This window comes from Oryza glaberrima, chromosome 7 (assembly GCF_000147395.1).
Source record: "Oryza glaberrima chromosome 7, OglaRS2, whole genome shotgun sequence".
In the NCBI taxonomy this organism is placed as follows: Eukaryota; Viridiplantae; Streptophyta; class Magnoliopsida; order Poales; family Poaceae; genus Oryza; species Oryza glaberrima.
In genome coordinates, this window is record NC_068332.1 from 5,575,147 (window position 1) to 5,599,913 (window position 24,767).

A 24,767-nucleotide genomic window follows, 5' to 3' on the forward strand; every position below is an offset into this window, starting at 1 on the left:
TTATCAAGAGCGCCCTTTTGAAATTGAGTTGCTGTTTTATTTTTCTTCTTACGTTTTTCAGCACCTGAATCATACTTCCTATTTGTAAATGACACGCCGAGAATTTGATGGATGATTCAAAATACTGATTCAATCCAATGTAATTACATTACACCATCCGAGGACAAAGAATACGATGATACACCGAAGCATACTGACATACGTACACAAGTTACATGCATGCATATCTCCGAGCGTGCCCTAGCTACGGCCACGTCGGTGCACCGCCGTCCTCCGCCGGCCGCCGCCGCTGGCGACGGAGGCGCGACATCGCCGCGGCGACCCTGCGAGCGCGCCGCCGCTTGTTGTCCGCCTGCAGGTACTCGCGGATCATCTCGTTGATGGCTTCGTAGTCCCCGCCGAACTGCTTCACGGGCCCCACGCTCATCCTCGCGTTGCGCGCCGGTGGCTCTGCGGCTCGTGCGGCGTGCTCCTCCGCCGTCGCAGTGGCGGCGCCTCCGTCGGCGTCCGCGTCGGACACAAGGCCGTCGTCGAAGCTGCCGTCCACGAAGTCGGCGTCCACGAGCTCGACGTCGTCGTCGTCGTATACGTAATCCAACCCATCCTCCTCCATGACGCCGCCATCATCCACGAGGTCGCCGCCAACGTCGTCGTTGCTGTCGTCATCGGCGGCGAACTCTACCTCCTGCGGCTCCTCCTCCTCCTCCTCCTCGAACTCCACCTCGTACGGCTCCGCCTCATCCTCCGCCGCCGCCGCCGCGGCGTCATCAAGAAACGCCAAGAATTCGGCGAGCACCTCGCCCTCCAACCACGCCACGGGGAGTAGATCGCCGTCGAACTGCACGTACTCCGGGAGGGACGCCGACGACGACGACTCCATTGGCCGCGCTCCGATCGATCGCTGCCTTCTTGTTTACAGCTCAGGGACGAACCGAATCGAACCGGATCGTGGGAGGTAGCTGAGATCGAATGCGAGAAATGAACGCAACAACAACAGCGGCAGCTTTGAATTTATAGGCGGCCGCGCGCGGAGTACTCCGAGTCCGATTCCAACTCCTATGTCGCGAGAAACCGCGAAAATATTTGCGACATTTTATTTTTCCTTTTTCGAGAAAGAAATCCGAATCCGACTGCACTTCGGGAAATGGAGTGGGTACGCGATTTTTTTTTTTTGAATTGCATTTTGGTGTTTTTTTTTACTTATTATCTAAATTTCACTTTGAACTATCCTTTGTGCCTGTGGCTCTGTCTAATCTTTTCATTTTGGTGTTTGGATTAGGTATTTTTACCCTTCCTTTTATACTTTGGACCACCTAAACTTTGATAGTACATTAACAGCCTCTAAGCATATCAGCACTCTCATGCCGATGATCTATACTTGTCGGTGATATGGGTCCGAGGGTATCAAAACTAGAGGGAAGAGGCTGTCCCAGTACCCACGTGTGTGGGGATTAGATGGGCTGTCCCAACACCCACGTAACCACATTCAAAGGCGCCCTGAGCGGGCGCGCCACGCCGCATTTAATGTGATGTGCAGCGCGCCTGCCCAATCGAATGACCGATGGGACCGAGGTAGTGCGCCTGCGCACTGTCACACGTTAGGCGGCGTGTGACCTGCCAGCTGCCATGCCCCGTCCGTTACGATGATGAGAGTCCCGGCTGGAGTCGGTTCATCCACTCGATCAACCAAGCACAGGAGTAGGGTATTATGCTTCTCAATGGTCCGAATCTGTATAAACCTCTTTTGTCTCATCGTTCTTAAGGGGCCCAACCCCCTCTACATTACACCTTCCACCGAATCCTCGATTCTCACCCGCTGCCCCTGGCCGAACTAACAAGGAGGGCCTCACTGTCCCCCGCTTGAGGAGTTCACCCTCTAACAGCATTGTTTACATGCAGGTCACATCTTTATCCAAAGAGAGGTTGGATGGAACTATTGTAATTTTGGTTCGAAATTTCGGAAATTTTGATAATTTCGGACCCCACTAGAAAATCAACATATCGACCGAAATTTTTGTATTTTGGTCCTACTGAAATCGCAGAAAATTTCACCGAAATCGAAAGTGTAAACTCTGGCTGGATGTAGCTAGACAAAAGTGTTAAGGTGATCCAAAATGCAACAATGATTGAATAGAGTGATATCCAAACCGAAACTTAGGTAACAAAAATTGGCCAAAAATGTAATTCACTATATATAAAAAAGGTGCAACATTTGATTCCTTTTCTTCTTGGTGTAGCGGGTCAAAACCGCGATGATGTATTACCATTAGGACTATCTATACATCTGGTAATATTTTTTTAAGAAATTTGTCAAATGTAAATGCAGTGTAAATGTATTACCATTAGGACTATTTATACACCGACGCACGCGTAAATTTACATTCTACATGTGCGTCGCGCGTGCGTACGAAATCCCTACGTCGGCGGCATGTCATAGGTCGGCGCCTACATCTCGGCCAGCCGCGGAACCGTTGCCACCCCGCCCGTTGCCGCAGCTCCCCGGCGTGTTTGCGGATCAGCTCGTTCGAGAATGGTGTAGTCGATGCCGAGGCTCATTGGCTTCACGCTCATCCTGGCGTTCATTGTCCTCCTGCTTGCGGCGCCGTCGGTGACTCTGCCTTCACGGATGCCGAGGCCCCCCTCCGCCGTCACCGTCGAGGCCATCCCTGCCGGTGACTGCAACTCTGTTGCATGCGCGTGCCAACGTGTGATCCGTCACGTATTTTTAGGTAGGGCGATCAATATATAGGGCACTTGGCTTTCATCCACGTCGGCATCCTTCTTGGAGTAGGAGTTGGATTCCGACTCGGCCCGGCATGGCGAAGACATAGCCCAATAATTTCAGCCCAAGACAGCCCCTAGCCTGCGCATGGTGGTGGACCCGGCGTCCTCCACTACCACGAAGGCATCTTTCCTCCTCCGTGCCGACTGGTACGACCCCACCACCATCGTCACTGATGTTCGGAGCAGCTAGGGTTTAGTGGGAGAGAAGAGGATAAATAGAGGGCCTAATGACGTGGGTGTCGTTGTATTTTTTTTCTTTATTAATCAAACATTCACTAACACGTGGGTTTCATGAACCCATGGTTTTTTAATACTTTTAGTGCTACGCCAACGTCATGTAGGCATCACATTAGCAAATAACGGATGACGCGTTTAGGGACGAATTTCAGACTCGGCATCAGGTCCGCCATTGATTGATCAAGGCAGGCCTCAATACCGGCCCATTTTCCGTAGGTTGGCCGCCATCTTGTGAGGCTAAAAAGGCTCTCGCGAGTCGCGACCTCTCTCCTCTAAAACCCCCACTTGAAACCTAAACCCTTCTCCCCCCCATTCGCCGGCGCCGCCGCACGCAACCCCGGCCGCCGCCGCCGCCTCCACCCGAATTCTAGCTCTCGCTGCCGGCTCGCCCGCGATGGCGCCGCGCGGCGACGGGAAGAAGGGGAAGGGATCGGGGAAGCCCGACCAGCTGCGCCCTAAGAGTAAGCAGTTCAAAAAGCACTCGCGCAAGGAGGAGGTGGCGGGTGAGGGGGAGCAGCAGGAGCGTCCGGCGGCCCCGGACTCCGCCGCCGTCCTCGCCGCCGCCGCCGCAGACGACGGCGACTTCCCGAGAGGTGCCCACTCGCTTTGAATCCCCCCATCCTTCTGGTATGCCTCCGCCTCTGCGTGCCAATTTTGATTCAGTGCGTGCGTGCGGCGGTGTTCGTGCGCTGTGTGTGTGAGCAGGAGGGCGTAGCCTGCTGAGCAGGGATGAGGTGGCGGAGGCGCGCGCGGAGGCGGACGCGGACTTCGAGAGAGAGGAGAGGAGGGGAAAGAGGAAGAGGAAGGGTGCATCCTCGTCGGGAGCCGGTGGCGACGACGACCTGGGGAGCCTCTTCGGCGGGGCTACCACCGGGAAGCTCCCACGCTTCGCTAATCGCGTCACCTTAAAGGTAGCTGGATTTACTCTCTACTGCTCATGATAAGATATCATCATATCAACAACGAACCGTTCACAAAGCATATGGTTAGCACATTGAAGGGTTAGCACATGGAAGGTTGTAGCATAACCTCATATGAACGCATTGCGTCCTGTAAAGCTTAATCTGTGATATGTAAGTATGCTGCTAGTTTCTCAGTTGTCGGACACATGCTATACTTGATATGTAGTTCAATCACGATGTTCATTTATGCCTCGCAGCCTGTGGTGCATCCTGAATTTGAGAACACCTGATAGTTCAGAAGGTCAATCGAACCATTGATAAGTACATGAAACTGACGTGACACTTGAGGCTGATGAGTCAATTAGATGGAACAAATAAAAACAATGTTTGAGAGCTAGATAGCTCAATAGTTTAATTTAATATTCAATTTGCAATTTAAGAAGATTTGGTCCATCCAACCATCAGTCCATCACTGTATACTTGTGAACAATGTGAACTCCTGCCAGATTGGTTAAACTGGATGTTTGTATTACCTTTCTCCAATTATTCTATGGGGAGGTGTTTCAATACTTGCAGCTACCGCTCTGTACCAACCCCAGCTAACAGCTTTGAACATTCCCACTATATGTCATTTATATGTTTTTTCTTGAGCCAAATGCAAAGCTTTAGGGTCTATTGCATTTTGTATCTCAAAGGTACCTCTACATTATGAATGAACTGCAGCAAGTTTATCCTTTCTTGCGATGCTAGATTAGGATGGCCCAAGAAACATAGTGTCAAACTGACTTGAAGCCAAACTTTCCATTTATTCTGTGTCAATAAAAGGAGAAGGTTTCCATTTATTCATTTTATGTTACCAATCACCTTACCTTCCCTAGAACACAATTTTATCAACTACGAAAAAGATTGTCAGGAAGTTAATTATGCAGTTTGTGACATCAGACTTATGTTCCATCACTTCTTTGCTGTTCCCCTCACCACCTATGTCCACATTACAGGATGCGCAAATGACACTTTTTATCTCAGCTGTCTGGGAAATAGCCAGATTGTTCAGCCATTAGCATTGCACCATACTCGATTCAATTGAAACACTAAATATTTGGATGGATAACATGTTCATTACGTTGGCATACTTGGCATGCAGCCACTACTAATTATCTATTTGTTGCCGTCCTTATTCTACATTAACTTGACTTACTTTCAGCTCTTGTTTTGATCTTGACTTTTAGATCTGCTTTGATCAGTTTGTATGGACAATAATTGGATATGGCTTGTTTGGTCTAACATAGCTCATGAGAACAAACATGTCTCAGTGCTATGACAGTTGTTGGGCTTGCAACAATTGTCACACATGCCATTGGCCCAGCCCATCCATCTTAATGAATGATCCCTGAAAAAAAAATGTCTCCCCCCTACTCTAGTTAATTCCAGTTGCTGTTGTGGGGATATATTGCATGAACTTAAACTGTGTGTATATTAAGATGATGTAGTGCGCACAACACATTCTCATGTTCATAACTTTACATAGGCACCATGATGTCCTTGGCCCCTTTTGAACGAGTGCGTTAGGTTAGATGTGGTCATGTGGCTACAGTTGTATTGAGTTATAGCACTATAACCATGTAGTTTTGTTAACTTGAAATTCATGAAACATGCAAAAGAGGGGAAACTAAGGGCCTTCTTTTTTCTTTTAGTAAAATGGTCTGATTAATTTGCCAACTATGTTTTCTGTTTGATGATTTGATCTGCAACAATAAATCATGGAACATGTATATTAGAAGTACAAGTTGGTCATGGGAACTGTTATTCTCATTGAGAAATTTTTAGATATAGTATTGCTGTTTTGAAGAAGCAGCCATGAGCGCATGACAAATATATTTTCTTCTTTTGTCAGAATATTTCACCAAATATGAAGCTATGGGGTGTTGTAATTGAAGTTAACCAAAAAGACATTGTTGTAAGTCTACCTGGTGGAATGAGAGGGTTTGTTCGATCAGAGGAAGTGCATGACATTACTTCGCAAGAAACTCGTAAGGTATTGGATAGCTTAAAACTCTCATTCCTTTAATGTCAATAGGCTTTATTGTTGTCCTATCTGCACATTGCCATCAATAAATCCAACTGATACTGGCATTTATTTTAGTTATGATTTCTCATTGTTAGCAACTTGTGTTCCTTTGCAGGATAGTGAGGGCAGTATATGTGCAGATGTTGTTCATGTTGGGCAGCTCGTTCCTTGTATAGTTTTAAGAGTTGATGATGATAATAAGGAAGGAAAAGTAAACAAGCGTGTTTGGTTATCCTTACGATTGAGCCGGATATATAAGGGCCTTTCTCTGGATGCTATCCAGGATGGAATGGTATCGTCTACTCACCCTGGTGCTGATGCCTTATCGGTTTAGTTATCTCGAAAGGACAGTATTAATATGAAAATTTTCCTTATGCATGTTAATTCGTAGGTACTCACCGCCCAAGTGAAAAGTATTGAGGATCATGGTTACATTCTTCATTTTGGAGTATCCTCCTTTAGTGGTTTCATGCCAAAGGCTGACAGAGGTAGGCACAATCTGTGGCTAATCAGATATTAGATTACACACATACACACACTTGGACAACATTGCATTTTATGCTGCACCTAGTTACTGTTCTAAACCTGTAATAGCAGCTACTTGGATTGCTAAAAGTGCTTTAGCGTACTGTCAGGTTTAGCAATTTTGAAGCTTCTTTGTAGTTGGTAGCTGTACTGTATAGTTGCTTGTAATTTCACAAGAATTGCAACATTCACATTTGTGAGAAAACACCAACAATCTGCATGCTTTGTTCTAATGGTATTTGGTTATTGTAGCCGTCTTGTTTCCTGCACTTGTTTACTGTATCTGTATATACAAACATTTCTCTTTGTTTTTCTCCATTGAGGTCATGTGCTGATCATGATGCTCCTTTGGGGAAATACTTAGGAGTTGATTAACTGGTAATCATTTACAGAAAGCGCGAAGATTGAGAGTGGACAACTTATACAGTGTGTTGTGAAGGCAATTGATAAAGCTCGGGAAATTGTTCACTTGAGTTCTGACGAAGATTTGCTTTCTAAATCTATTGTATGTTGAATAATTATTGACCAGTGTCCTTACTTTTTTGTTCCTTATATCAGTTATCACTTATTTCTACTGTTGTTTCTATCTAGATTAAAGATCTGAAAGGCCTTTCTATTGATCATTTAATTCCTGGCATGATGGTCAATGCACGTGTTCATTCAGTCCTCGAAAATGGAGTTATGTTATCATTTCTTACTTATTTCACAGGAACAGTAAGTTCTTCTAAGCATCTCAGTATTTTAATTAACTCTTTTAGCTTCACTTTTCTTTTGTTCAATAGTACTCTTGTTTAAAATTTTACACTGTATTATTTTATCAGGCCGATATTTTTAATTTGTCCAACTCCTTCCCCTCTGGTAGCTGGAAAGACGATTACATTAAGAATAAGAAGGTATTCAGTAATTTCTCGTAATATTGATCATTTTGTGACTATGATGTCTAAAGTATTGGCACATGTCTAACATTTCTTTTTATGTGAATGAGATAGATGCTTATACCCACTTGCAGTATCACAGTTCTTCTTACTCATGCTATCGTCCTTTTGAAATCTACAATTCTACATTGTTTGTTAACTATTCTGTTTTTTGTGCTGTTTCTTTTCTTCGTTTGCAGTGAGAAACTTTGACAGTCATCTGTCTGCATAGTTCTTCTAATAATTAAAAAATATGCTTGGCTGGAAATTAGTGATGATGATTCCTTAGTTGTTAGATGTGGTAGCAGTAGCAGCAGCGCTAGAGATATCTGGCCCATCTGAACAAGTTTAGAAGATGATGATCCCCTTAGTGGTTGGATTAGTTATTTGATTACATTCCATATTAGATAGTATTGCTATTGTTAGTTCCTGATTTTTATGGGCAATCCTCTATCTGAGGAGAGGCTGGTCATCTAAGTGGATAACAAGAAAAAAAGAAATATTTCCTTTTCTATCCCATGCATCTTCCTATCCTTCTACGGCACCAGTACACTTGGCTAGGACCCTTACGATCCCACCCATACAACCTTCATTCATGGAAACGAGGTCACAACATTTGAACATGTCAAAAACATGCTTGTAGTTTATTTTTCAAATCTGCATCAATGTTATCTGATCGCTGATCGATCCTGATCTCCAAGGGACCGATCAGGACGCTTAATCGTTGATCAGCCTCGATTAATTGACCTGATTGGTACTATGTATACCAGAACCTATATTCTATATATTGCATAGTATAAAGCAATCACAATACTAATAAGTGATGGTAAGATGGTCACTTACTTGCTCTAGTACAAAGCAATCACAGTATAAAGCAACCAGCAGTAGTAGCACATTATTCATAACTAAAACCGAACACTTGTTCTAAAAGTGATTGATAGGTGCTCTGATCGGACGATTAACTACGCTTGGTCGACGATTAATTGGATGATCAGATTTCTGATCGAGCTGATCAAATGAATGTCCCTGACCGGAGTTTGGGGACCAATCAGGACGATTAATCAGAATTAATCGGATGATCAGATAACACTAGTCTGCATGATGATATCCACTATGGCCCTATATTCCATTTAAGTTTGTTCAGTTCTGGATCAATTTCTTGCTGTCAACAGTTTGGTTACTGCTGTAGACATTTTAAAAGAACTTCTTGTTCCCCTTTTAACCTTTAGGCTATAATCCACAGGTAAATGCTCGGATATTATTTGTTGATCCGTCAACAAGGGCAGTTGGACTTACATTAAATCAACAGTTACTTCGCCTTAAAGTACCCTCTATTGTAAGTTTTCACTTTTTCAATTTATCGTTATGCCTATAAAGTTGGCTTTAGTCAAATATAGTTACATGAGCTATTCTGTCCTGGACTCACAGTCTTTATCTTTTGTGATAATTGTTTTTCCCATTTGTCAGAACGTTAAAGCTGGAGAAATCTACGACAAAGCACGTGTTTTGAGGATGGATAAAAGGGCTGGTCTTTTTCTTGAAATACCTTCTCCAACTCCATCACCTGGGTTTGTTAGTGTATGTCACTTTATTGAATGCTCCGTTGTTAACATCAATCATCATTGATTGGCCTATGAGGGTTTCACATTATATTTTCAAATATATCTTCAGATACATGATGTCTCAGACAAAGATGTGAAAAATGTGGAGAAGAAGTTTAAAGAAGGTAGCATGGCACGTGTCCGTGTGCTTGGAGTGCGACATCTTGAAGGAGTTGCAATAGGCACGCTAAAAGTAAGTGCATCTTGTCTCATCACTTAGTTTTCTTAGTGGAGGTTTTCCTTACAAGTGTTTTTAAATGCAGATCCTGTTTAGTTTTAAGTCATGATTTATGTTTGAATTTGAAATACTTCAAACTTGACAGCATTTGTTCTTACTCGGCAGCTCATTGCAGATCCGAAATATATTTTCTTAGTACCCACTTGGTTTATCCAATCTTTTTAACACTCTTATCATCGAACGTATTCTGCAATTCTATTCCACATAAGGCATTAACTAAGTTGCTACTGGCAGTTTGTTTGGTTAAAATGATTAGTTCACTGATAATTTGTCTTATTGAACATGTATATATACACCATGCTTGGATTTATTCGGTAAAGCTGCATTGTTTGAAATATCAACTTTGCTGCAAAAAATATGGATCAGTTGAATCATGGGTGGTGATTTGATTGAAGTAATCATGTTTGTTTCTGTAATGCTGTTTAGTATACTGGTAGTCCAGTCCATTCATTACAAGCTGCTCTTTTATTATTATTATTATTATTATTATTATATGTGTACTTGGGCTTTTTGCTCAATAAGGGTCACATACCCTTGCAAAATAAAATTTAATTCACCTGACTCCTTTTTAACTCGTTAAATTATCACCTTATGCACTTCCATATGCAGTTTGCTTATCGTTTTCCATCATTTGCATATGCTATTGTCAAAGCATGGCACTTGGAATGCCAAGAAGTTGAAAAAAAAATGAATGGTGTGCGGCTTTAACCCCAAAACAACATTTACCTATTTGTCCATTCAATTTAATTATATTGCAGTTCCTTTCAGATATATTTGATCAAATTATCATGAATTGGGGTAAAATTGATGTACTCAGAATGCTCAATTTTTCTTTCTATTTGCAGGAAAGTGCTTTTGAAGGGTCTGTTTTCACTCATGCTGATGTTAAGCCAGGAATGGTAGTAAGGGCTAAGGTTGTTACTGTTGAGCCTTTTGGTGCAATTGTGCAGTTCTCGAGTGGCGTGAAAGCACTTTGCCCACTTCCACACATGTCTGAGTTAGAACATGTTGTAAAACCGCCGAAGAAGTTTAAGGTGCTACTGCATTTTTGTTGTTTCCCTTTTTTTTTCGCTTACACTATGGAATTGCCATATGACAAGCCTAATATGTCCATGAATGACACTTCATTTTTTTTGTGTTTCTTTATGTAGGTTGGAGTTGAATTAACTTTCCGTGTTTTGGGTTGCAAATCCAAGAGAATAACAGTGACATTCAAGAAATCTCTGGTACCTTCCCTGTCCGCCCTAGGATATTTCTATTTACCGCATTTTCTTGTGTAGTCTAGAGCATGATGGAATATCATTCTTCAGATTTCTCCTAATTATTTTATAAAGAAGACAATTCAATCTAGATGTTAGTCTTTTTTAGTGCATTGCTTCGGTTTGTCCTGGTGTGAGTTCAATGATGAAATTCTGTACTCTGTTCAGGTCAAATCAAAACTTGATGTATTGGCCTCATATGCTGATGCTAAGATTGGTTTATTGACGCATGGATGGATTACTAAAATTGAAAAGCATGGCTGCTTTGTGAAATTCTACAATGGAGTTCAGGGTTTTGTTAGCAGGTTAATCTCAAACCTTTGAATACATTAGTTCAGACTTCCATGTGTGTCTGTGTTTAGTGAATTCAACTTTTTATGAGTGCTATCTTCTATTGTTACTAACTAGCTATTAATGGAACATGGTTCTGAAACATTTCGTTTTCCCATTCCTTGTGAAATTATGCTAGATCTGAGCTTGGATTAGAGCCAGGTACTGAAGCTGAAAATGTTTACCACGTTGGTCAAGTGGTCAAATGCAGAGTTGTGAGTGTAGTCCCTGCTTCAAGGAAAATAAATGTTACTTTTCTGATATCTACAAATAGGTAAGCACCTTTCTCTTCCTCTTTTTATATGATAAATGAGTGCCTTCTGTTGTTCTTTTATTTCCAGTCTTGGTTTGCTTTTTTTTTATGTGATGACAAGTAGCTGGTGTATTTTTTCCACCTTGAATATGTGGAATTATACATAGTTCCTTGTTAGATTCAACATTTCCTATAATCTTTCTGTTGTCTTTTTATAAGGTTTTCTAGTCTTGTCAATATGATGATGTCCACTTAGAGACTTGTATGATTACTATAGTAAGATGACAATGGAGTTATTTTGTGATGGTTTTTTTTAAATTCTTTTTTGGCAATATCATTCCATACTGAACAAAGTAAAGACTCTGTGCTTCTAGCATCTGTCAAAATTTGGGTATGATGATTGGAGGAGAAACAGATTATTTTTGTTGGCTCTGTAGTATGTTTTTCTTTTATGGGTTGGATCGCCAGGGAGAAAATAATGAAATAATCATCGTTAAATATTGTGAACGCCTTGAGCTATGGATTTTCACCAGGCTTGATGTCCATGCAACCATGTCCTGTCATATCCTCTTCCAAGTTTCATCTTGCTGCCCCTTTATTTTGACCTGTGCACAAAACAAAGAAATATAGCACCCTCTCAAAACCAAGAAAACAGGCAACAATTTTTTGAAGTCATTTTTGTTCATGGCAATCTGAGTATTAAGCCACTGTGGATGCAAGGAAATGAAAAATGACTCGTAATAGAGAGTTGGTGGTGGGGTGGTGGCAAATTCACCACTCACCACCACCACTACTCCCTTTTAAAGGAGTATAGATATGTTATATTGTATATTTCAATTTAGCCATTTGTCTATTTCAACCTGTGAAATTCCGTTTAATGCGATTAATGGAACTTCCTACTCGTAGTATATTTCAATTTAGCCATTTGTCTATTTCAACCTGTGAAATTCCGTTTAATGCGATTAATGGAACTTCCTACTCTTAGTTGATCTACAACTATATGCCTATACTACATGAGGCACAGTATTTTGCTTGGTTCATTTGGTTTTTAATATACCCTTTTCTTAGTTTGTCTGTCTTAACATTTTTCCAATTCCCCTTTTCCCTTTTACTGGGAATTTTCATATTATGGATAGACTGAAAATAATAATAATAAAAAAACACCTTTCTGCTTCTCCTTTTCTGTCATGTAGGGTTATTCAAGCTGACACCCCAAAGGTGGGAAGTATTGTATCTGGTGTTGTGGAGCGACTTACTCCTGCAGCAGTTGTTGTCAGTGTAAATGGCTTCTGCAAGGGATCAATACTTAATGAACATCTAGCAGACCATCGTGGTATGTCCTTGTTCTTTTTTTGTATTCTACACTTTACGTATATTTATTTGCACGAGGAAAGTCTCTTTCCCTTAGACACTCACCACATGGATAAGATGTGATTTATTTTTCATTAATACATCGCTTCTGTTATGTTGAACTTACCATCAACCTGTTTTCAATCAGGTCAAGCTGCTCAACTGAAGAATTTGTTGAAGCCTGGCCATGAGTTCAGCGAGCTCTTAGTTCTCGGTAACGTTTTCATAGTTGACAATTGTATCCCTCTGTCAAACTAATGTCAACTAAGGGGCAAACATGCACATGTTCTCTTTCTAGTGTAGAATGTACAAATATAAACCTGTATATCAAGAGTAGAAAAGCACAAGTTTGGTTCATGATAAATAAATTGGTCCTATAATCTGTGTTACACTATGCACACAGCAAATCTTGGTCTGCATATATTGTGTTCACATTACAATATATTATTGTTTATAGATCCTTCCTGATGCACTTTTTCCCCTTCATACACATTGCTTCACACGACTAATTATTGGCTTTCTCATTGTAAATTCCATGCTCTGCAGATGTTGAAGGGCAAAATTTAGTTCTTTCAGCCAAGCAATCACTCATCAACTGTGCAAGTGACATTCCATCAGAAATATCTCAGATGCATGCAGGATCTGTATTTCATGTACGACTTCTTTATTTAATTTCACATGGATTTTTTTATGGGCAAATTGGTTGACATCCATTTTTACGTAGGGTTATGTTTGCAACATCATAGAAGCTGGTTGTTTTGTTCGCTTTCTTGGACATCTAACTGGTTTTTCTCCCAAGGATAAAGTAAGAATTTTTCATCTGCGCTGTTTTTTTTTTTAATTTCAGTAAAGCCTAATCTTCATTGTTTCTTGAAGGCTGTTGATCGTTCAGTAGAAAAGCTGTCCAATGCCTTCTATGTTGGCCAATCCGTTCGGAGTCATATCCTAAATGTATATATAACACTCCCCTTTTGGTACTTCCATGTTTGCATCCTATGTTACTTGCATTCATCTGAATGTTTGACCTTTTAATTAGGTAAATGCAGAATCTGCCAGAGTGAAGCTTTCTCTTCAGCAGTCTATGTGCTCTTCAGCAGACTGTTCATTTGTTCAAGGATACTTTCTTCTAGATCAGAAGGTCACACTCCAAACTATTTGCTACTCTAGGTTTAAGAAAAATCTTGTGTTCATCTTTCTGGTAGCTGCTTGATTATTTACGTAGCGGGCAACAGAATAGGATTTTAGCAATATTGCGATCCTAAAGATCTTAACAAGAGGTCCAAGATCATGCATGATACTAAATTTAAGTATCACCAATGAAAGTGTCATGTAGGATGATAGTATTGTGCAGTCTTCTGATTGTATCAAACTATCGGGTTCCTGGCAAACCTTGTGACATAGCATGGACGGTATTGTGTGATCTTCTGAATGTATTGTCATTGGTCTTCATGCCACCCAACGTAAGTTTTGATAGTACCAGATCGCAGGCGATCAGGTGATCTAAATTTAGTGAATACATCAAAATTTCACAGCTAGGATACCATTGAATGAAGGTTTAAGATATCACACAATTTGGAGCTATCTGTTTGATAAGGAACTTGTTGCCCTGTTGCTTCAGTGTTCTGATCAGTTTTGCTAATTCACTCTCCTGGAATTTCTTATCAGTTATCTTAAACAGGATATGCTTGTTAGATGTATGCATAGCTAGTGGTGTATTTTCTCCTTTCTAGAGAGTGTTTCCTGCATATTGTACAGCCTTGTTTGTATACCTGTTGGCCCAATTGGCCCATTGTAATCCAAGTCAATAACATGGTATCAGAGCCCATGGTTTAGGGCTAGGGTTTCCACCCCAGCCACCATCGGCCGTTGCTGACCTGCTACAGCCATCACCGACCACTGCCACCACTGACTCTGCTTGCGCAGCCCGTGGACGAGGCAGGTATCATCTCCTCTGCTCGCGCCGCTGATCTGCACCATTTCCGGCCACACTCAGCTGTTGCCGGCCACTGAGCGAGTTGAGGATGACCCTGACCGCGCCCCTCAGCCCTCCGCCTTGAGCTCGAGCGTCGGCTCTGCCAGGACGGCCCGCCTTTGCTGCCGCCTTTCTCGCCTTGACGCCTGCTGCTGCCTCGCCGACGCAGGACCTGGAGTTGCCGTCACCCTCCGTGCCCTCTGCTGCTGCTGCCGCTGCCGCTACACTCTCTGCCTTGTGCTGCTGCCGCCGCCAGGGCTCCTTGCTGCTGCTGCTGCTCTTATCTGCTTGCTTGCTGCTCCCTCGTTTGCTGTGATGGCGCCCTCGGGCAAACTGGGTGCTAACAATTCTATGCTCAAAATTGTTTCTTCTTTTTGGGTCTACTTTTAGGTTTGAATTTCTTTTTAATCTTTGTGTCTAGGTTAGAAACTTTGAATAATTAATTGTTTCGATCTTTATCCAAGGAGTGTTGTTACTTGTTTGTATGTAATAAATCAGGGGAGCGATAGAGTGGTTAGATTTTCATCTGATGATAAAGTATCTGGATTAGCAATTTTTCAGTCACCTGATGAATAGGAACCCCATTCTATTTTCTCTTCTCGGAGACACAAATCTCATTCTTTGGTGATGTTTCAAGTTTTACACTTACAAATGGTGTCTGCCTTTTTTTTATGTAGATCACAGAACTGAAGTATTCAGATCCAAGTAGTTCTTTCCATGACTGGTTGAACACTTTTGCCATTGGTAACTTGGTGGAAGGGGAGGTGGGAGCGATCGAAGAATATGGCGTTATCCTGAACTTCCAAAGCCATCCGGATGTTGTCGGTTTAATTGAACATCATCAACGTATGTATCTCACTTTCTTGTTGTGTTGCCTTTTGTTTTCACTGATTAGATCAGTACCAAACTTCTTTTCCTTTTTCTTTGCAGTTGGTGACAGTAGTGTAGAAGTAGGCTCTTCTGTGAAGGGTCTTGTTATCGATTTATCTGATGGAGTTGTTAATATATCCCTTAAATCAGAACTTGTTCGCAGTGTCAGCAAAGTTGGAAAAAAGAAGGTAATGTTAACATGCACGTTGCTGAAATGCTCAATAATATACAGTCTGGTTAGAACTTAGAAGTTGCCTGCCCTCTAAAAGATTTTTTTGTTTTTCTTTGCCATTGCCATTTAGTCATTTGTTTTCCTGCACAGAATTGTATTGGAGGTTTTTTTTTTTTTTTTTTTTTTTTTTGCTATTCTGTCTATTCCTGTGCAGCTTTTCTTCAACTTTGCATGGTTATTCAGTTTGCTAATCCGCTAACTTGCCAGTTTCAGTTTCTTTGGTGCCAATACTGGATGTTACATACACTTCCAACTTCTGTATTTTTACTGATTAGCATATTATACAAACTATAAGTACTTCTTCTGTTATACTCAGAAACGTCACAGAGCTGCAGTTATGGACTTGGAGCTACATGAGGAAGTGAATGCAATAGTGGAGATAGTCAAAGAGAGTCATGTGGTGTGCAAATTACTATTGTCATTGTAACAAGTTAACAAGTTTACAGCTGCACAAAAGATCTATTGCACCTTACTTTTTTGGTTGTCTTGATCAATGTAGGTTCTTTCCATCCCTGAGTATAATTATGCAATAGGTTTTGCACCACTGATGGATTACAACTCACAACTACTTCCTTGCTGCAACTATGAAAATGGACAGCGGTAATTTTTTGCGAATTAATTTTAGAATATCGCTTTGTTGTTTTAGTACTTGTTAAGTCTGTCAGGTTCGAGTCTTCCAGGGCTACTCATTCTTGCTTGTAGGGGTAAAAACTTTTATGATGGTCCTAGATAGCTGCTGTTAGATTTTTATACCTTACTGAAGGTACTGTCTCTGTTCTCAAAAGGATGACGTCTTAGAATGCGTGAAGTCAAACCTCAAAAGTTTAAATGTTAATAAATGCAAAAAAAGAAAAGGATTTGAAATATAAAAATTATATTAGTAGAATTGTTACTAAAAACTCTTCTGTATGGTTACACTTTGAAATGGTAATGATAACACGTGCATTGGAATTTGCCGACTGTCCAAAACGTCATCCTTTTGAGAATAGTCATTACTCATAACCTGTCTAACGGCATCCCTCCATCTAGCCGTATAGCTAACCCAATCGTGAATGAGGTATGCTTGCTTCATGGTTGAAACTTCCACGGTTTAACCTTGACATTGAGCTCAATTTTAGCTGGATATACAACAAAACATTATCTGTGCTTAACACATGCCTGAACCTGGTTTTTATCCCGATGAGATTGTGCACACTAAGTTACTGTCTAGGCTTGATACAAGTGCAATCATGGCACATTGTAGCACCCACACATTATTCATCAAAGATCAGAATATTAGTTTCTCTGGTCACTTGGTTTAATAACCATAGATAATTTGATGTGTCCGAGGAAAACAAATCTTAGAATTAGATGATGTTCCTTCTGAGCCAGTCAGGTTGCATGCATACAGTTCCAGCTATGAGTAATTTCTTCCACTAATTTTTCTTATTCGATTTTTTTTGGTTGAAGCATTACTGTTGTTGTTGGAAGTATGCCAAGTTCTGGTCCGACAGGAAGACTTCTCCTACTACCAAAAGCATCAGGCAAGAATTCTAGTGTTAGCAGTTCCAAAAGAGCAAAGAAGAAAAGTGACTTCAAAGTTGGATCACTTGTTGAAGCAGAGGTTCAACTCTTTTTGTACAACTCATAACTCTTTGCTGCATGTTGTTCGACCTTTTTACTTACATATTGTTTTTGGCCATAGATTATTGATATCAAGCCACTTGAACTTCTTCTAAAATTTGGTTCCAATCTTCATGGGAGAATTCATATTACCGAGGTAAATGTTGGACTTTATTTGATATACTTTCCTTAACATTGCTAAGTCGCTGATTAGTGATACATTTTTTCAGGTATTTGATGATGATTCCAATGATTTCCCTTTTAGTGAACTCCAAATTGGGCGAAGTGTCCAAGCGAGAATCGTTGCTGAGGCTGAACATTCAGGAAAAGGTGGCAAAAATTCCAAATGGGAACTATCAATTAGACCATCTTTGCTTCAAGGTAATCTGGAGTCTTTTTTTTTTTGCCATAATACAAACGTACAAAAAACATACTGTATAGTTGTTACAACTTCCTTTTTAATTATTCAATAGGATTTTTTTTTGTCAACGTATTTCTATTACCTGCTGTATAACTTGCACATCCTTTTTGCTCTCTTATGATTTGTTATAACTTAAGTTTTACTGGAACCATGTAACAACAGGAGGGTTAGAAGACTTTACTCCTCCTAAAGCAGAATTAAGGCATTCAATTGGTGGCATTGTGCATGCTTATGTTGTCAAGGTGGATAGAGAATGGATCTGGTTAACTGTATCAAGAGATGTTATGGCCCATTTATTTATTCTTGATAGTTCAGCTGAGCCTGGTGAACTAGAAAAGTTCCAACAGCGCTATAGTGTTGGCCAGGCAGTGAAAGGACGCATTATTGGTGTGAACAGGGAGAAACGGTTGTTGAGACTGAAAGCACTTGACAGTCAGAGTTTGCCAGAGAATTTAGGCGAAACACAAAAACCACTCTCTGCTACTGTTGAACATACAAAACAAGGAGATATCATTGGTGGACGTATTCAAAAGATTCTACCTGGTGTTGGTGGGCTTGTCATCCAGATTGGACCTCATCTTCATGGAAGGGTTCATTATACTGAAATTGTTGATTCATGGGTGCAAGAACCCATATCTGGATTTCATGAAGGTCAGTTTGTGAAGTGTAAGGTCCTGGATGTAAGCCGTTCATCAGAAGGGTCTGTCAGAGTTGATTTATCACTTCGCTCATCAATGTGCGCAAATTCTAACCAGTCAAGAAGATTGTTTGATGATTCGTAAGTGCTAGATTGTGAATGTATTTGTTTATTTATAAGAAATTGACAAGCAGACTTTTCATTTATGCTTAATATCTCTCTTTTGCTGAAATTCACATGTCTTAATATCAAGGGTTTCCAAACATACCTTAATATCAAGGGTTAATTGGATCCATGCCATTACACGCAGTCACGCACTATTGCTGCCTGGTGACAACTATCATTTTGGATGGGGGGAGTTGTGTATCTTATGGAAACAAAATCCCAACCCACTCTTGCATATTTTAAGCAGGCCTGATCATTGGACAGTTTAGGTTTTTTAGAATGTATCATACCTACTAATGTATGCTTAACATATCTGTTTTGCAGGAGAATTCGTACCTCCCGATTTGAGAAGATCAATGACCTGTGCCCGGGAACAGAGGTTAAGGTATTTTCTTACCTTATTTTGATTAACTAGATTTTGTTCGAAAAATTTGTATGATGAGCTCAAAGTAGTGTGCAAAGGCACATGGTTGATCATCCTGTTGCTCTAAAAATATAAGTCTGTATTTTGCCTTTATTCATTGAAAAGCTGTAAACAGTTTTTGAACTTTATGTAAGATGTATTTTCCAACTTACTTGGCATGTATTCAGTAATAATCCACAAATAATTACTGGATATTAACTACATTTTTTTTAGACTTAAAAACTTCAGTGTGGAAACAGTTTCCAGTGTTGTATGCTGAAAGAATGTAGTGATTGTTATTTTCTTTTACATTTTAGCATAGATGTATCTTCTATATGGAGTAATGTGCTGCGTGGTAATATTCATAGGGCTATGTGAAGAGCGTGAATTCGAAAGGATGTTTCATTATGGTTTCTCGGACTATTGAGGCTAGGATTATTCTGTCAAATTTATCTGATGAATATGTGGAAAATCCTCAAAACGATTTCCCAGTTGGACTGCTTGTACATGGAAGGTGAGATCTGGTCATTTACAAATTTTATATAGAACTTAATAGTGTTGTCTTGAATCTTTTTTTTTTTTAAAAAAAAAATGCAGGGTCTTGTCCTCAGAACCACAATCAGGGAAAGTTGAGGTATCACTTAGGAAGAATACTGGTAGCAAATCTCAAAAATCAGATGATATTAGTTACAGCGATCTGCATGTTGGGGACATAATTGCTGGTCAAGTTAAGAGGGTAGAATCCTTTGGACTATTTGTGACAATTCAGGGCAGTGAATTGGTATGTGCTGTCTTTTTTGAGACCACACACAAATGTTGTTTGAAATCAGTACCTTATATGGATCTTTGCTTGTAGGTGGCATTGTGCCATGTATCAGAACTTTCTGATGAACCAGTCCTTGATATTCATTCTTGCCACAAAGCTGGTGATAAGGTTAAAGCCAAAATTTTGAAGGCAAGTTTTGTCCTTTGTTTTGGACAACGGGCTAGTTACCTGCTGCATTTGATGGCTTTGCAAAATTTACCTCTTATCATAATAGTATTCTGCCTTCTGTATTGCCATTTTAAAATTCGTTCTGCTCTTTTTTGCATGTAGATTGATGAGGAACGGCATCGAGTATCCATTGGAATGAAGAAATCTTACATCGGACCTGATTCTACGGGTGATACAAGTGATGATGAGGATGACGAAATAGTTCCTGAGGAAATCAGTCGTAATCCTGTGATGGGTAGAGATCGGAACCATGCGTTAGTTCTTCCGAAACCAGAATCCAGGGCTTCAGTGCTGCCACTCCAGGTCTCCTTGGATGAATCTGAAGGTTCAGACCAAGAGAATGATAATAAAGGTCAAGAAATTGCTAATGGAACTGAAGTAGATGATAAAAAGAGCAATAAAAGGTTGAAGGAGAAGGCGAGAAAACAAAGGTTGTCATATGTTTATCTATATCTTTTAATTTCCACAAACCTTCGGACTTAAAGACTCCAGACTTTTACATCCTTGTATTTGTTATTTCAGAGAATTAGAAATCAGTGCCTTGGAGGAAAGGGCTTTACAAAGAGATATACCCCAGACTCCAGATGAATTCGAGAAGTTGGTTAGGAGCTCTCCAAACAGTAGCTTCGTCTGGATAAACTACATGGCATTTTTGTTAGACCTAGCAGATGTTGATAAGGCCCGTGCAGTGGCGGAAAGGTTCGTTCGCAATCTGGGAACTACTGTTGTCAATATTGTTTTGAATAATGTGATTGGATATACAAAATTTGGCTAAATGTTTTGGACTTCTAAATTATTTTGTGTAGAAAAATTTTTTCTCAAATGAATTATTTCCGAAGTTTCTGTTAACACTGCTAAGTGGAACTTCAATGTTTTCTGAGATATATTTGTATCCAAATTTTATTTCCTGATGAAGCTTCAATTATTTTTCCCTGAAAAAAATTCCACTTGCCACCATTTCTCCTGAGAAGAGGTGCAACATTTTTTTCCCTTCCTGAAACTTTTATTTGAACCTTTTATGCTGTTTTGTATGAATGTTTTCATCTTATGGTATTGTTTAATTTCATTAGGGCTTTGAGAACAATAAACATCAGAGAAGAGGAGGAGAAACTTAATGTTTGGGTAGCATATTTTAATCTGGAAAATGAATATGGCAGTCCAAGGGAGGTAATGCTCAAAATGATACTATTTATTCTCTTGTGCCATTTTGACTATACTGATTTATTGTTGATATATGTCAGGATGCTGTCAAGAAGATATTCCAAAGAGCCTTGCAGTATTGTGATCCCAAAAAGGTGCACTTGGCTCTTCTTGCAATGTATGAGAGGACAGAACAATACACACTAGCAGATGAACTTCTTGATAGAATGACGAAGAGATTCAAAACTTCCTGCAAGGTTAGTGTGCTGCTTTCCTAAATTCTTGTCTGGAGCAAATTTTTGACTTGTGGTATAACTGTAGATTTGGTTGCGCTGTATTCAATTGTCCCTCAAGCAAAGCAAGGATGTTGAGTGCATCAAATTGATAGTGAAGCGTGCACTTCTAAGTCTACCTCAGAGCAAGCGTATAAAGTTCCTATCGCAGACTGCTATCCTGGAGTTCAAGTGTGGAGTGCCTGAGGAAGGGAGATCCAGATTTGAACTGATCTTAAGAGAGTACCCTAAAAGAACAGATCTTTGGAGTGTTTACCTAGACCAAGTAATCAAACATTTGTAAACTGTTATCTTGAAGAATTATACAATTTGATTGACAAGCTTTGATCTCTTGTAGGAAATTCGCCTTGGTGATACGGAAATTATACGGGCATTATTTGAGAGAGTAACATGCCTTAGTCTTCCTCCAAAAAAGATGAAGGTTTGGCTTAATCTCAATGGTTTTTTTATGTTCAGATATATTTGATTCCTAGAAAAATACAGTTTGTTTCTGAGAAATGTAATCCAGAGCTGAGTGGTACAGGCTTGGTTTAATTAATCGGGTGGAGCAGTTAACTGTAGCACATCGGTTACTGATTTGTTTCTTTTTCCTTGTTTCTTTTTCCCTCATAAGAAGGTTTTCCTGAATTACTTGTTTATTGGCTAACCAACCTTATATTTATACATCAAGAATTTTCGTGGTCATGCTTGGCATTTATATAGGTTATTTCCTTGTCAGATTCCCAAACATGTCTCTTTACTAGCATTCTTTTTATAATCTAATATAATTTTTATAATCTAATATAATGTTAGATTCCTCATACTATGCTCAACTTCCGCAGTTTTTATTCAAGAAGTACCTGGAATATGAGAAGTCGCAAGGTGATGAGGAAAGAATCGAGCATGTAAAGCAGAAGGCACTGGAGTACGTTCAGAGTTCACTGGCCTGATATTCGCAAGACCAATAATCCCTCTGAACCTAAGCTGTTGCTGCTGCTATCCGCTATTCGGAGTCGTGGCTGCAGAAATTGCGATCAGCAACCTGATGCGACGACTCCTGATAGGTTTCTGCGAGGATCGGCGGTGTAACTGTCTGAATAGCTGAAGGTCAAGTCCTTGGTCGATGCAGAAACTGAAGAGTGCTAATCATAGAAACGGTGATAGGTCTGATGTATTTTGTGCGTTAGTGCTATGGTTGCATATTTTTTATTAGTGATGCGAACACGAACGTTGTTAAGAGGGAAATGCAGCCCATTCAGTTTTGTAGGAATAAGTGTTCTACGCTTGGAATTGTCAAAAGTTTTTACCAAAATATGATGTATACAAACCTTTTCTTATCATGGAATGTTGCAATTACCTCCTGGTTCTCATGAGCTGCCTATATCTCATTTCCACAAAACAGCAATATATTTGGATAGTTCTAATGATGTTCATCGGTTGGATTTGTCTTCCTTTTTCTTGTTCCCTTCTAGCTCTTTTATGGATTAGTTTAAGTTCAGTTGAGATTTGAATTTTATGGAATGGTAAATGTTGTCAAATGTATTAAGATTGCTTTCATAACTGTTTGTATAATATTTAGGAAAATGAGTATATATACGTCGATTACCAAATATAGTTTCCATACGAAAGAAACGCTGTTCGATGCACGCGCCACTCCAATCCTCGAATTGCCGTCGGATTCGGAAGCCTTTTTCAGAAAATCAGCACTCCAATCCTCGAATTGCCGTCGGATTCGGGAAAATCAGCACTCCAATCCTCGAATTGCCGTCGGATTCGGAAGCCTTCTTCAGACGTGGCTCAAGTGTACCCGACTGGAATTTTGATGGGATTCATCCAAATCCAAATTTGAATTGATAAAAAAGAAAAAAAGATAAATAAAATCTTATAAATAGTATGATATTTATAGAGTCTATTGGGATATAAATTCTTCAAAAGATTGGTGTATTCCATACATTTCTTGAACTGTACAGTAGAAAAGAAAAGAAAAATTATTTAGAAAAAAAGGAAACCCTTTCATATGCCAAATTCCATGCAGTGATGAAATGGACTTTAATATTGGACTCTAAACTAGGTACTCTCTCTGTTTTTTAATTAATAGATGACGCCGTTAACTTTTTCTCACATGTTTGATCATTCGTCTTATTCAAAAAATTTACGTAATTATAATTTATTTTGTTATGAGTTGTTTTATCACTCATAGTATTTTAAGTGTGATTTATATCTTATACATTTGTATAAAATTTTTGAATAAGACGAATGGTCAAATATGTGAGAAAAAGTCAACGGCGTAATCTATTAAAAAACGTGGAGGTAGTATGTAATAGACTTTAACATTTATGTGATGGGTATTTTATTTGGCTAATGGTTGGTGAGTGATGTATTTTTTTTATGAATACATATTACATATTGTGTGTATGTCAATGGGAGGTTATCAAATTTATAAGAAATGTCATTTTCATGATTATTTTTTTCCTAATAATCTATGACATTTTTACTATATTTAGGGTGTGTTTAGTTGGGGAAAAGGAAATTTTTGGGGGTCACATCGGACGTTTGACCGGATGTCGGAAGAGGTTTTCGGACACGAATGAAAAAACTAATTTCAGAACTCGCCTGGAAACCGCGAGACGAATCTTTTGAGACTAATTAAGCCGTCATTAGCGCATGTGGGTTACTGTAGCACTTATGGCTAATCACGGACTAATTAGGCTTAAAAGATTGTCTCGTGATTTTCCCCATAACTGTGCAATTAGTTTTTCTTTTTATCTATATTTAATGCTTCATGCATATGTCCAAAGATTCGATGCGATGTTTTTGGGAAAAAAGTTTGGGGAACTAAACGGGCCAACAAATTTTGGTGAATCGGACTCCGAGTCCAGCTCCTGCCTGCCTAGGCCTATATATTCAACCTGCCGCTGCGCTTAGTTATCTCGCATTCGCAGCGCGATTCGATTCGATTCGACTCGATTCCTTCAGTTCTAAACACAAGGCAATCAGGCGGCGGCGGCGGCGGCCATAAATCGGAGCGCGGCCAATGGAGTCGCCGGCGTCGGCATCACCGTCTCTCCCGGAGGGCGAGGTGCTCGCCGATTTCTTGGTGTTTCTTGATGACGCCGCCGCGGCGGCGGCGGCGGCGGAGCCGTACGAGGTGGAGATGGAGGAGGAGGAGGAGGAGGAGCCGCAGGAGGTGGAGTTCGCCGCCGATGACGGCAGCGACGACGACGTCGGCGGCGATCTCGTGGGCAATGGCGGCCTCATGGAAGATGAGGTGGACTACGCCGTCGACGAGCTTGTGGACGCCGACTCCGAGGACGGCAGCTTGGACATAATGGCCGACGACGGCGACGACGAGGCGGCGACGGAGGAGGAGCACGCCACACGAGCCGCAGAGCCACCGGCGGCGACGGCGCGCAACGCAAGGATGAGCGTGAAGCCCGTGAAGCAGTTCGGCGGGGACTACGAAGCCATCAACGAGATGATCCGCGAGTACCTGCAGGCGGACAAGAAGCGGCGGCGCGCTCGCAGGGTCGCCGCGGCGATGCTGCGCCTCCGTCGCCAGCGGCGGCGGCCGGCGGTGCACAGACGTGGCCGTAGCTAG

At 40.8% G+C, this 24,767-nt stretch overlaps 3 protein-coding genes across 3 annotated transcripts; 2 read left to right on the forward strand and 1 right to left on the reverse strand.

Annotated features, from left to right (window-relative positions):
* Positions 1 to 244: 244 nt before the first annotated feature.
* Positions 245 to 880, reverse strand: LOC127779329 (uncharacterized). The gene is made up of 2 exons (XM_052306060.1): positions 722 to 880; positions 245 to 682 (listed from the first exon to the last, which is right to left on the reverse strand). The coding sequence occupies exons 1-2, from the start codon at positions 878 to 880 to the stop codon at positions 245 to 247; spliced, it is 597 nt and encodes a 198-aa protein (XP_052162020.1).
* A 2,424-nt stretch (positions 881 to 3,304) lies between these two features.
* Positions 3,305 to 22,539, forward strand: LOC127778914 (rRNA biogenesis protein RRP5). The gene is made up of 40 exons (XM_052305561.1): positions 3,305 to 3,614; positions 3,727 to 3,932; positions 5,818 to 5,958; positions 6,107 to 6,283; positions 6,383 to 6,479; positions 6,909 to 7,021; positions 7,108 to 7,230; positions 7,338 to 7,409; positions 8,674 to 8,766; positions 8,898 to 9,008; positions 9,102 to 9,224; positions 10,115 to 10,303; positions 10,421 to 10,495; positions 10,697 to 10,833; positions 10,998 to 11,132; positions 12,305 to 12,444; positions 12,610 to 12,675; positions 13,008 to 13,114; positions 13,186 to 13,266; positions 13,338 to 13,412; positions 13,498 to 13,599; positions 15,111 to 15,279; positions 15,364 to 15,491; positions 15,852 to 15,935; positions 16,035 to 16,135; positions 16,985 to 17,138; positions 17,220 to 17,294; positions 17,368 to 17,518; positions 17,721 to 18,336; positions 18,685 to 18,745; positions 19,132 to 19,277; positions 19,361 to 19,544; positions 19,620 to 19,718; positions 19,860 to 20,188; positions 20,280 to 20,456; positions 20,828 to 20,924; positions 20,999 to 21,154; positions 21,219 to 21,455; positions 21,528 to 21,611; positions 22,012 to 22,539. Exons 1-40 carry the CDS (start codon positions 3,416 to 3,418, stop codon positions 22,117 to 22,119), a joined length of 5,718 nt encoding a protein of 1,905 aa, XP_052161521.1. The 5' UTR covers positions 3,305 to 3,415; the 3' UTR covers positions 22,120 to 22,539.
* A 1,664-nt stretch (positions 22,540 to 24,203) lies between these two features.
* Positions 24,204 to 24,767, forward strand: LOC127779330 (uncharacterized). Its single transcript, XM_052306061.1, has 2 exons — positions 24,204 to 24,296; positions 24,333 to 24,767. The coding sequence occupies exons 1-2, from the start codon at positions 24,204 to 24,206 to the stop codon at positions 24,765 to 24,767; spliced, it is 528 nt and encodes a 175-aa protein (XP_052162021.1).